The 13,344-nt window shown below is 41.4% G+C and overlaps 1 protein-coding gene across 1 annotated transcript in view; it reads right to left on the reverse strand.

Moving 5' to 3' along the window:
• Window positions 1-2,010: 2,010 nt before the first annotated feature.
• LOC306751513 (LIM/homeobox protein LMX-1.2-like) overlaps window positions 2,011-13,344 on the reverse strand; it is a gene marked incomplete at both ends in the record, with an annotated part of 39,982 nt that continues 28,648 nt past the window's right edge. Inside the window, 6 exons of the mRNA XM_079235095.1 lie at window positions 2,011-2,168; window positions 3,795-3,962; window positions 5,623-5,689; window positions 9,732-9,809; window positions 10,266-10,441; window positions 10,591-10,823. Coding sequence (XP_079091221.1) covers window positions 2,011-2,168; window positions 3,795-3,962; window positions 5,623-5,689; window positions 9,732-9,809; window positions 10,266-10,441; window positions 10,591-10,823 — 880 coding nt within the window. The remainder of the gene's footprint in view (window positions 2,169-3,794; window positions 3,963-5,622; window positions 5,690-9,731; window positions 9,810-10,265; window positions 10,442-10,590; window positions 10,824-13,344) is intronic.

Raw genomic sequence — 13,344 nt, forward strand, 5'->3', positions numbered from 1 at the left:
TACATACTGCGTACTAGTACATTAATGTGTGATACATACTGCGTACTAGTACATTAATGTGTGATACATACTGAGTACTAGTACATTAATGTGTGATACATACTGCGTACTAGTACATTAATGTGTGATACATACTGCGTACTAGTACATTAGTGTGTGATACATACTGCGTACTAGTACATTAATGTGTGATACATACTGCGTACTAGTACATTAATGTGTGATACATACTGAGTACTAGTACACACTCAATTAGTATGTGATACATACTGCTTACTGGTACACACTCAATTAGTATGTGATATATACTGCGTACTAGTACACACTCAATTAGTATGTGATACATACTGCTTACTGGTACACACTCAATTAGTATGTGATATATACTGCGTACTAGTACACCCTCAATTAGTATGTGATACATACTGCTTACTGGTACACACTCAATTAGTATGTGATATATACTAACCTATACTCTAAATGAACAATGTTCATGGTATTACCAGCACACTCAAGTCCACTCTAACGATGAGTCTTCACATCAGTATCATTACGACGTTGGCGGTGGACTGGATTGACATCATAATAAAAGTAATAATGCATTTTTATAGATTATAATGTATTACAACTATGGCAATTATAATACACTATGATAACTGCTATAATAAACATGAATGTGCTTTGATTATTATTATAAATATATACCGTAAAAGTCGGGTTACAAGACGCTCCTACCTCCGGTCAGTGTCCCGCTGTAGCAAGCTAGGAGCAGCGCTAGCTCCCCGCTGCTGCTAGCTCCCCGCTGCTGCTAGCTCCCCGCGTCCCCTCTGCCCAAGTCAGGTGTCGAGCCGGGGCTGGTCCCGCTACCTTCGGTGGTTGTTGGGGAGCTAGCAGAAGTTAGCGGGGGAACTAGCATGAGCTCCAGCTGGCTACAGCGGGGAGCAAACGGGGTTTAGTAGTTTAGTAAACTAGTTTAGTGAACTACTGTTTAGTAGCGGCGTGTAACCCGACTTACATGTTATATACATTCATGCAGCGTCTCTCAAGTCTTACGACCACTCAAAGCGCTAAAGGTACCTCACATGTCAGGCGACCACACACCTGATCACCAAGATGTAAACTCATGCACATTCACGCAATTCAACAAAAGACGACAACAATTCAAGAGAATGCTTTTTTAATTTTATTTCAAGTACCAACACTTAAGTTAAGTTAGCAAATCTAAAATGCCCTCTTGACAATGTCCATATGATCTCAATGGAAAAATAAATAGCAAAGCAATAGTAATTTAAACACTCATTAAACAATGCAAATAACATGATAAATAGCAGAATCAAATCATCAATGAATTAGGATGGGTTTTGTACTTTTTAAATAGAATTTCTTGATTTATTGTATACCAGCACGTTGGTGATGAATAAATAAAGCGCTGTCTATACTAACATGCAAAACTGGATGTTTTTCTGAAGAACAGTAATTACATTTAGAACATTATATACATCCTATCAATCAGTTGGCCCACTTTTATTTTACACCAGAAGACCTTGGTAGTCGGCTAATATTACATCACCAAAACTACATTTGTCTAATCGTCCCATCAAAAACAACTTAAAACTTTATTAAAGTACCTATTAAGCTGCGTTACAGACGGAGAAACACGGAGCCGAATGTTTCTGTGACACAGTTTGATTTGGAGTCAGTTTTTCCAACTTTTCATAGCACTAATAAACACTTCCATTGTGACATCTGTACAAATGTTGACATCCAACAAAATGGAGGCCCACTGCTGCAAACGTGGGAAGTTTCAGGTTCAAGTTTTCCCTTTTCCTTTGGCTGATGGAGGTCGGTCAGGTATTTTTGGTGGGTCCGGTGTTGCGGTCACATTTCCCTCCTCACTGAGTCGTGTCTTACAGGACTTGTGTCTCGTGTCTTCACCGACCGGGCTCACCTGTCCGGGGCCTGGGATCACGGTGCGGCGGGTTGGCGGGTGCCAACGGCGGTGGGGGGTTCTCAGGAGGCAAAGTAGGAGCTCTGCATGGAGTACAGGCGGTCGATGGGGTTTCCCGCCTGGGCCTGCAGGGAGCCGACATCCGGAGTGGCCATGAAGCAGTCGCTCAGACTGGTCAGAGAGGTGTCACTGTCCATGTCATGGAAGATGATGTCAGTGCCTGAGAAGAGCAGGGAGGAAACGGTGGAGTCAAACACAAAGGCCGTGGAAACAGGGTTCATACACATTCATGACTTTTCCATGACTTTTAATCAAATTTCCATGTCTTTAAACCAAATATCCATGACTTTTCACCACATCTCCATATTTCCATGACTTAACCACAATCTTTTCCTGAACCTAACCAACTACTTTTGTTGCAGGTGTAAACCTACCTTGGAATTTTATTTTGAAAAAACACTACGGAATGAGCAAAAACTACAGGAGTACCTAGAGCCAGGGTTCAGACACATTCTGACCAATGGATTTCATGACTTTAAACCAAATTTCCATGAGCAAAAATGTCGTGAAATCTGGGTGTGAACAGTAAAAAGTGAGTAAATGTAGTATTTAAACTAACAATGAGAACACAAAGCATACAGTAAACCTTAAATGACACAAATGAATGAGACAATAGTTTGATTAAATAATAAACATTTATATAGATGCCTGTATGTATGCCTGCTTATATTTTGAGTCTTTCTTTTAAAAGCATAATTATTATTTCAAACTCAGCGTAAATGAACGACATGAACACATGAATATAACACATTTACATGACTTTTACTAAACCTTTGGGATTTTATTTTTTTCAAGGACTTTTCCAGGCCTGGAAATAACCATTTTAAAACTCCATGACTCTTCCAGGTTTTCCATGACCGTAAGAACCCTGAGTGTATGAAGTCCACTTTAACACAGATATCTCTACTTAAAGCTGCATTCAGTGATTTGATTGGCCACAGAGTTGACAGAGGAAATGCACAACCAGCTGACAGACCTGACATATTGCATTACTGCCATATGAAAGTCTTTGAAGACATGAAACCACGAACAATGAGTGTTGATGATAGCTCTCTGTTGGGTCGCTTCCTTCAGAAGCTGTTGCTTTTATATAAAACGATCATCAAAGTTATAGACACATTGCAAGTTGAATAGTCTTTTATTAATAAATAATAATGTTCACATTGAATGGGACTTCCTGGGTTGACACTGACGAGGCAGTCGGTATGGAACGAACACCAGCAGCTATATTTAAACGTTCATTTTCTTCAGATGTGGAATGATAGTGAAAGTGCAAAAGAATTAGCAGTTGTATATTTGATTCATTGAAAAGAGTCTCCACAACCTGTTGAGCCCTGAGTCCCCCTAGGGGGGAGAAGCCCTTCTAGCTCCTTCGTGAGGTCTGTTCAAGTAGTCGTATGAACCCCAAATGAGTTCTAACACTTGTGTTATTTTATTTAGAATTTATTTGTGAAACAAATATATATATTTAAAAAAAAAGTATGTTCAGGGCCTAAACAACCGCCCACATATAAGACACCTTTTTGGAAAATCACAATAAAATAAAGCATTGAGGTGTTACGAAGGAGTTTCAGTCAAAAAACTGTGTGTGAGACGTGTGATGCGTTCTAAGAAGCAATTTAAATGAAGTTAATCAACGCTGTGGTTCCGGAGATCCTTTAGGAAACGTCACTTGACTTATGTTCCTCTTTTCTTGTCCGATAATGGACGCCGCGGGGGGCGGGGCTAAAAAGCAAAGGAAACAGAGTGAACCCAGAGAACAGGTCCTGTAGAGGGAGGCGCTCACCGTAAGGGTTCATGTGGTCCCCGGGCATCTGTGGCGGCGTGAGGCCCTGCTGGAAGGGGTCGGCGTGGTAGCCGCTGTGCTCCATGCTCACCAGCTGCTGCTGCTGGTTGGGCGCTAGATGCCCTGAGTAGGAGCTGCGCAGGCCCTCCATGCAGCCCGGCATCCCATCTGCAACAAGCAGGGCAACAAGCAGGGCTACACCTCTGGAGCCACGCAGAACATGCACACATCGTCTTCCTCCACCGACACTGAGTAAAGTAAACCTTCTTCATCCACACCTCCGGTCTAATAACGGTGTTGGGCAGTTAAGTTACAGTGACGTGAATAACATTGAACATTACATGAGTCACTGATCCCACGTTGACGTTTGGGGTCGCTGTCTTACTGGGAGTCAGATGGAGGGTTGTAGAGTTTGGACTCGTCTGGGTCTTGCTCCATCAGAGGAGAAACACAACTCACAGTTATCCAGAGTTGTGTTATTCGTGGATTAGACCTGGGTGTGTGACCTCGTCTATGCGTTTGGATCTATGGCTGAAGGGCTTATAGTTAGGCCCCTAGATATGCTGCTTATTATCATTATTATTCTACTATATCCACTGCTGCTGTTATTTTTGGTAGTTGTAACTTTCTCTCCATGCGTATACTACTCATTATATGAATACTTTCTGTCACATTCATGTAATGTGTTGTAACTCTGTTACGTTGTTCATTCTGGTCAGATATTGCATATGTTGCTTCTGTGCATCCTGATAGAGGATCCTCCTCTGTTGCTCTCCTGAAGGTTTCCTCCTTTTTCTCCCCCTTAAAGGGTTTTTTGTTGGAGTTGTTCCTGATCCGATGTGAGGTCCCGGGACAGAGGATGTCTATGTGAACAGATTGTAAAGCCTCTGAGGATAATTTGTGATTTTGGGCGATACTAAATAAATTGAATTGTTAAACCTGGAACATAACAGCTCCCATTTACACTTACATCTACGGCAACCATTCAAGTAAGTTACTACAAGCAGCCCCGGATGCTTGATAATAACTCCGTATATTATTATGCATCTCTTGCTCTGCAGCTTTGAGCTCCAGCACCGTCGTGAACACAGACCCTGATCATCTGTGTTTTCTCTCTACAGACTACGGACGCTGCACAACAAATGGTTTCCTTATAGGAGCGCATATCCTGTCAAAGCATTGTCTAAACTGACTGGCTGTTTGATCCTGAAGATATCTCAGCAGTCATGCGTGAGGCTTCATCTCATCCTAACATCAATGTCAAACAACCCCCCCGCTTGCTGGTTTGCTCAGCTCATTTGGTTAACAACAGCAGTTTCCACTATAATAAACCCTGCTGCTCTGCCAATATTGACACGCTGGAAGTCCCTGAACAGATAGATGCAGCGCTTGCCAAAGCACTGAGACACTTATCTAAACTGTCTGCTCGTATCCGCGGTGAGACCACAGTGGCAATAAGCCCTCAGCGAGGAGGAGCAGGTCCACGTTTACTGCCGGGGAAAACTCACATCCACCAGCGGAGACGTCACTCTGCTTCAGAGCATGGGACTCGCTCTAAAGCCGACAAAACTGGAAGTGTTTGATGAGCGACTCCACTCTGTTATTGCTCCCCTAATAAATGTAATATTTCAAGCTGTTTCTCCAAATAAATCATAAATTACCTAGCTCTCAGTAATCACTGTCGTTACAATTATAATGGGCAGATTAAATCATGCAGATGGACACCAATGATGCTGTTTCAGAGAAGGCAGCCAGCAGTACAGTATATATATATATATATATATATATGTATATATATATATATATATACACACAGATAATTCCTCACCTTGGCCGAGCCGTTGGCTGTTGTGCTGCTCCTGCTGTTGCTGTTGTCTGCGGGCTAACTTCTTCATCTGTAAATACATTAACAGTAAAAAAGAGAGAAGCTTGGTATGTGGCTGAGAGACATGTATTGAGACACGGAGCTCACGTGTTAACATCTTCTGAATGATGTTTTTAAAGTATCAAGTGAGGAACACAGGTTTGAGCTGTGTAATAAACAACATGTCCAGTATTAATAACAATAAATACAGAGGTGTGACGGCTTTGGATATCGTGGTGTTTAGGGTTAGCAGACAGTGATGAAATATCATTTAGTGACATCATTCACAAGTTAAAAGATGAGATCATGATAATATACTTTTCACACACATCTCAATGTCATACTTTAATCTAAACAAGACAAGAGTAAAGTGAAGGAATGGGCTGATGGGCCTGTATTCATTTTACTATGGACAATCTAATAAATAAAGAGACATAAAACATCTTCATTGGACGTGTCTGTGTCGGTTAGCGTATCACTGTTTCCCTCAACAAGAAAGCCAACGAGTTTTCTATTGCAGAAAATATGCTCTGTGGCAAACAAACGGGAATTTAAAAAAATCAAGGTTGGGATATTAACTGGCGTATTTTATGACACAGAACAAAACATTAAAATCTCTTCAGCTTGTTTTAACCACAGTCCTTTATTCCAGGCATCGAACCAAGAACCCATTCAGAAGAACCATTGACTTTCAGGCGAGGAACTCATTCCAGCAGCACTACAGGGACAGAAGGAGATGCTATGAACTAATATCTAAAGTAAGTGGACATACCTAAGTACCATGTGGACAATTATAATGTAGTGAAGATCGTTGCTGTTTAAGATTGTCTTATTGAGACCCTTGACCAGTTCAGACATCATTTTTGAGATATGTCACTTGTTATGTAAAGATATTTTCTAAATGTTCAGTAACTATCACTGTGTCAGACTGTTTGAATACATAATGCTGCATCGGACACTTTCCTCCTAAAAGACCCAGTGAGGTTAAATGCGAGAGAGATAACACATTGAAGTGGGTCCTTTGAATTATTGTTAACAGATTATTACAGATCCCATAAACAGTCCTAAACCAACTCTGTGAGTCTGACTCCAAACCCAATGGTTCACACTGAAGATGTAAATATATATATATATATATATATATATTTTTAAAGCATCACAAACACACTTTAAATATTTTCTGAGTACTTTCTTGTCGTTGCAGTCGGTCACTGCAGCTTTTATAAAACGTCACTCAAACAGGAGGAAACAGTGCATTTTCTGGGGACTTTTTTCCGTGGCGGATTAATCCACATTTGGTGCTCTGGTGAGTGTTAGTGGCAGCAGGACGGTGTGTGTGGGACTGAGTCAAAATAAACCACAGTGTGTGTTCATGATAATGAAGCAACATGTCACCCAGTGCAACAGTGGGGCTCACTGGTGTGTTTTTAACTACAATGGTGCTCTAACCTGACGCGCCAGATGGTTGTTGTTGTTACACACAACCATCTGAGGAGCCAGGCATTGGAAACAGTTTGGAAAAGGGCAAAGCACTTGGCAGGTGATTGGATGAACCATCTGTCAATCAAACTCTTGCCAAAGCCAGACGAGAGCAGAGCGAAAAGCCGTCAGACCGTCTGAACTTTATTAGAATCGTCGTCTACATACAGGTGCATTGATTTGATCCTACACATTAGGAGGAGTGAGCTGGGATCTCAGACAAAGACGATGCAAAAGATACGAATAGACACAACTTGATCGCTTAAAATTCATGTAATTCGCATATTCACTCTGAATGAAATATTTCCTGTCATCAGCATAGATCTTTGTTTACTCATAATAGTTCAGAGACCGGATGGAACATGTGTGTACATGTGTGTGTATGAATAGACTAACAAAGCATGAAATCTGACTTTTTATATATCTGCATTATTACAGGGTTCAGATACATTCTGACCAATGCATTTCATGACTTCTCCATGACTTTAAACCAAATCTCCATGATCAAACATTTAGTGAAATCTGGGTGAGTAAATGTAGTATTTAAACTGACAATGAGAATACAAAGCATACAGTAAACCTTAAATGACACAAATGAATGAGACAATAGTTTGATTAAAAGAATAAACATTTATATAGATGCCTGTATGTATGGCTGCTTATATTTTGAGTCTTTCTTTTAAAAGCATATTCAGTATTTCAAACTCAGCGTAAATGAACGTCATGAACACATGAATATAACACATTTACATGACTTTTATTAAACTTTTGGGATTTTATTTTTTTAAAGGACTTTTCCAGGCCTGGAAATAACCATTTTATAATTCTCTCTTTTCCAGTATGACCATATCAACCCTGTATATAGTTATCTCTGCAGCCTTTATCGGTTTATTGCAGGTAAATCGCAGAAACATATCTTAATTGTGTGTTCATACAGCTGAATCTCACACACCTGAAGCCTGTAGCTGCCTGAAGTGATAGATTTTGGTTTGAGCTCGTGATATTGCATGAATCCAGCTGCCATGCGAGGTAAGAGCTCCGTGACTGAGATGAACACGCAACACGCTAGTAGACACATGCATGATACACTTTTTTTTATAACGAAATATCACCAGATTTCATTAAAGCATCAACATACAAGTATTTTGTGTACTGTCAAGCAGCTATGTCTGTGAGGGGAAGAAGCTGGAGAAGGCTATAAAGGAGCCAACGGTGCATAGTTACCACGATTAGTTTTCAGCAAGGAAAAGATGTTTATGTCAGTACACAGACGCTGAACACTAATTCCACTGCATCTGATTGATTGTCTTATATTTTTGTCAAAAGAGAAGAGGTGGTAAAACTGTGACCATTCCAACATCACTAATATTTATCCATCATTCCAGCATTGATTGAGATATACTGTAGCCTGTGTGACTTTCTTATTGACGGATTCTGACTTCAGTAAAAGGCCGATTGGATATTCAGACTTTGACGAGCTTATTCTCCCAAATGCCACCAAGCCAAGCAAATAGTAGATTATATATTCTAGATCCACTGAAGCTTAACTGATGTAGAACTGGTTTAGACAATTAAGCACTTTTGGCAAAAAAAGACAGAAAGACCCCATTTTCACAGGCGATCCAGATCTGGATAATGACATCCATTCTGGCAGCTTTGGGAATGTCTTGTTACACGTTAGGGAGGCCAACTTGGTGGACTGGACCACAAACATGCTTCTGAGGTCAAAGGGTCAGGTCTGTTGAAAGAGGGTCCTGTGACCGACAGAGACAAACACAGGACTTTTACCCAGAAGACTGCTGTTGGTGTCCTGTGTGAAGCCGAGCTTTTACTCATTTTAACGTCAGTTACTTAAACATTTTAAATAAGAAACATGCTGATTTTAACCCAAACCACCATCTTTTTTGATAAACCTAACCAAGTTAACCGTACAACTAAGTTTACCTATATCAGTGTTTCCCCTACCATTACATTAGGCCCCGCCCACTAACCATTATATTAGCCCCCGCCCCCTACCACTATATTAGGCCCCGCCCCCTGTCATTTTCTCTATAACGCCAGATCACAACAGAAGTCATTTAAGGTTCCCTTTCCTAAAGAACCTTGTTCTTTTATTAAACAAACTAAACGGCCTCATGTTATTGATCTTATCTTCACGACGGCATGTCCTTCTGTCTCTCCATGGTCGCACCTTTACCGCTCTTCTCTAGCAAAAGAATTGCTTATAAGCTAAACTAGTATCTAAATATTAGTTATTTTTTTTGCACATATATGACTTTATTTGCATTGTTCTAACAAAGTGACTGCACATTTTATTTCTTTTTGTCTGATGGAGCAATCTGGTCTACTATAAAGTGATTGCAATGTTCTTTATTCTATAATTTATAAAAGCAAAGATGGAGGAGTCAAACATTTTGTTATTGCAATAAAAATTCTGCATGGACCATTTTGTTACAGCTTTGTTGGGGCGAGAACATTGTTCTTCCTTCAAAGTGGGCGTGACGGAAAAAGTTTGAGAACCACTGTTTTAAGTGTGTGTGTCCCCTAACGCTGTAAAACCAGGGGAAACACTGTATGTTAGAAATGTAACTGACCTTTGCTCTCTGGTTCTGAAACCAGACCTGGACCACCCGGACAGTGAGTCCTGTCTCTGCAGCCAGGGTCTCTCTCACCTGCAAGTCACAGCAACACTCATCAGACATTTCTACACATTAAATCATATAAGTACATCATAGCGCTGTGCATATTTCCCGAATATCACACAGGCATTATTTTCCTTTCATTTTTTTCTTCCTGCCTACAAAAGGGACAGTTGAATATTACATCATTTTAGACGGTATCAAAATAAGACAACTGCACCATGGGTAATTCCGTATAGTAATGATATCTGGATGCATCTGTCACTGTAAAGGCGGAAATGTCTTGGCCGATCTAAAATGTTTTTGACAAAATATACTTGTTAAAAACTGCAGCGATCGCATCTGTGCCTTTCCAGATTTCCCAAAAGGAATGACAACAAGAAGGTGATCCAATCTGCCACCAAGCAAAGCTTCAGAATGACATTCTGAAGCTCGATAAGTGCATCATTGGAGGGAAATATCTCAGACGACTCGATCTTCTGTGCTCACCTTCCTGCAGGGTTTGGAGGACACGTCGAAGGAGGCCTTGAAGGCTCTCCTCTGCTGGGTGTTGAGGATGGTGCGTGGCCGTTTGGGCCGGCGAGGGTCTTTGCTGTCATTGCTGCCCTTCCCGGTTGGGGGACACTTCTCTGACTTCACATCCAGATCCTCATCCTCACTCTTATCTGTCACCGGACAGAAGAAACAACACAATTCTTTGATTTAAGATTTGACTTCCGTGCAGTGTTGTGTCTTCTCTGTAATGATGCTTCAAAAAGACGTCATTAAGTCCTTCAATGGACGCCACTCGGCCCACGGCGGGAACCCCGGTTACCTGAGTCCGAGTTGTCTGGGCTGACTGTGCCCAGCAGGTCCCTCTCCCTCTCGTAGTCGCTCTTGCAAAGCAGCTGACCTTCTTTCAGAACAAACTCGTCTCCTTTGCACAGCTGGCGATCACAGACGCAGCAGCAGAAGCAGCTGAGATGGTAAACACTCTCCAGAGCTCGCATTACCAACTCTGTGGGTGCGATCTTCTCAAGACAGCCGCTGCATTTGGTGGCAAACAACCTGAGGACACACAGGAGAGAGAAGAGTTCTAACCATGCATAATGAATGGAGTGTTCAATAACCACATTACATAATTTCCCACTGGACTTGAGACCCACTGTGACTAATAGCACCATTCCTATACTCAGGGTGCAAGGGAGCGAGGAGCAAGTTACATAACTCACATGAAAAGGTCCTGATGGACTGTGTGAGATTAGTAGTGCTAATAGTTAGCGTTAATACATCTTGATAAAGAAATGATTCACTCATTTAATGCACCACCCGGCAAACCTGTGAAGTGAACTAGAATCAAAGCAACCCCTACTGTTTTTGACCAAAGCTGGGGCTAGCGGACATGCTACATGCTACATGCTAATGGTGGTTCCTCCGGTGGGGACTTCTGCGTTCACTCAGGAACTTTTACCCTGAATGCGAGGCAATAATACCTGACTGCAGAGCCCAGTTCAGCTGAGGCTGAGTGGACTGGTTATAGTGGGACAGAGAGGCTGAGTGGACTGGTTATATTGGGACAGAGAGGCTGAGTGGACTGGTTATAGTGGGACAGAGAGGCTGAGTGGACTGGTTATAGTGGGACAGAGAGGCTGAGTGGACTGGTTATAGTGGGACAGACTGAGTGGACTGGTTATAGTGGGACAGAGAGGCTGAGTGGACTGGTTATATTGGGACAGACTGAGTGGACTGGTTATATTGGGACAGACTGAGTGGACTGGTTATAGTGGGACAGACTGAGTGGACTGGTTATAGTGGGACAGACGGAGTGGACTGGTTATAGTGGGACAGAGAGGCTGAGTGGACTGGTTATATTGGGACAGACTGAGTGGACTGGTTATAGTGGGACAGACTGAGTGGACTGGTTATAGTGGGACAGAGAGGCTGAGTGGACTGGTTATATTGGGACAGACTGAGTGGACTGGTTATAGTGGGACAGACAGACAGACTGAGTGGACTGGTAATATTGGGACAGGCTGAGTGGACTGGTTATAGTGGGACAGACAGACAGACTGAGTGGACTGGTTATATTGGGACAGGCTGAGTGGACTGGTTATAGTGGGACAGACAGACAGACTGAGTGGACTGGTTATAGTGGGACAGAGAGGCTGAGTGGACTGGTTATATTGGGACAGACTGAGTGGACTGGTTATAGTGGGACAGACGGAGTGGACTGGTTATATTGGGACAGACTGAGTGGACTGGTTATAGTAGGACAGACAGACTGAGTGGACTGGTTATAGTGGGACAGACTGACAGACTGAGTGGACTGGTTATAGTGGGACAGACAGACTGAGTGGACTGGTTATAGTGGGACAGAGAGGCTGAGTGGACTGGTTATAGTGGGACAGACAGACTGAGTGGACTGGTTATAGTGGGACAGACTGAGTGGACTGGTTATAGTGGGACAGACTGAGTGGACTGGTTATAGTGGGACAGACAGACTGAGTGGACTGGTTATAGTGGGACAGGCAGACTGAGTGGACTGGTTATAGTGGGACAGACAGACTGAGTGGACTGGTTATAGTGGGACAGACAGACTGAGTGGACTGGTTATAGTGGGACAGACTGAGTGGACTGGTTATAGTGGGACAGACAGACTGAGTGGACTGGTTATAGTGGGACAGACAGACTGAGTGGACTGGTTATAGTGGGACACTAGAGAAAGCAACTGGTAACAAATTATTTCAGATGCCCTTGAACATTAATCAATTAAGTTGAATGACAATGTGATAAAAGTAGTCCAAGATATTTTCTCTAGACCGAGCTGAAGACAACCATCATCACCAACACTTTCTTCTAAAGATTATGTTTTTAATTAATTAGCATAAGTAAATATAATAAGTAAATGTTCTCTAATGGATCTTGAAAATAAGTAAAATGTTTGTTCTGTACAAAACACTCAATCAACAGTATTTCATTTATTTTGCTGCAATATGGCAACTAAAGCCTCAAAGGATTTTATGGCTTTGTTTGACAACTAAAAGCCTTTTGTGCACTCTACACATTTCCTGATTAAATGTTCAACGTATATCTCATACAACGGTTCCTATACAGTATTTATCTCACGGAAAGTTACCCTTCATTCTATCTGCGTTCTCTTATGAAAGTCCAGCAAATAATTTCCGTCACGTGCATCTTTGAAAAAAAAGGTTTAGGCAACATATTTTTATAGATTAATCCAAAAATAATTTTCTCGATTAGACGTTTAATCTAACAAATAATTTATTGATTATTCTAAAGAGTATTTTTTAAACTCCCAATTAATTGAACATTTAATTTAACAAAAAATAAATATCTGATCAGTTTTTCACATTATTCTAATCAACATATTTTTGATAATTGTCGACTAATCGCCCCAAACTCTTTGTCTTTTGGATATGTAAATGGTTTTACATTTACATGTGTTTAGCATGTTGCTTTTCCCCTAAATGGCCCATAATCCAAAACCATTAGCAATAAATTATCTGGTAAAGTTTGAAAATGAAAGATTCCGTAACAGATTCTTGAAGGCCATCAAAGGTCTTATTCC

This window comes from Taurulus bubalis (assembly GCF_910589615.1).
Source record: "Taurulus bubalis genome assembly, chromosome: 19".
NCBI lineage: Eukaryota > Metazoa > Chordata > Actinopteri > Perciformes > Cottidae > Taurulus > Taurulus bubalis.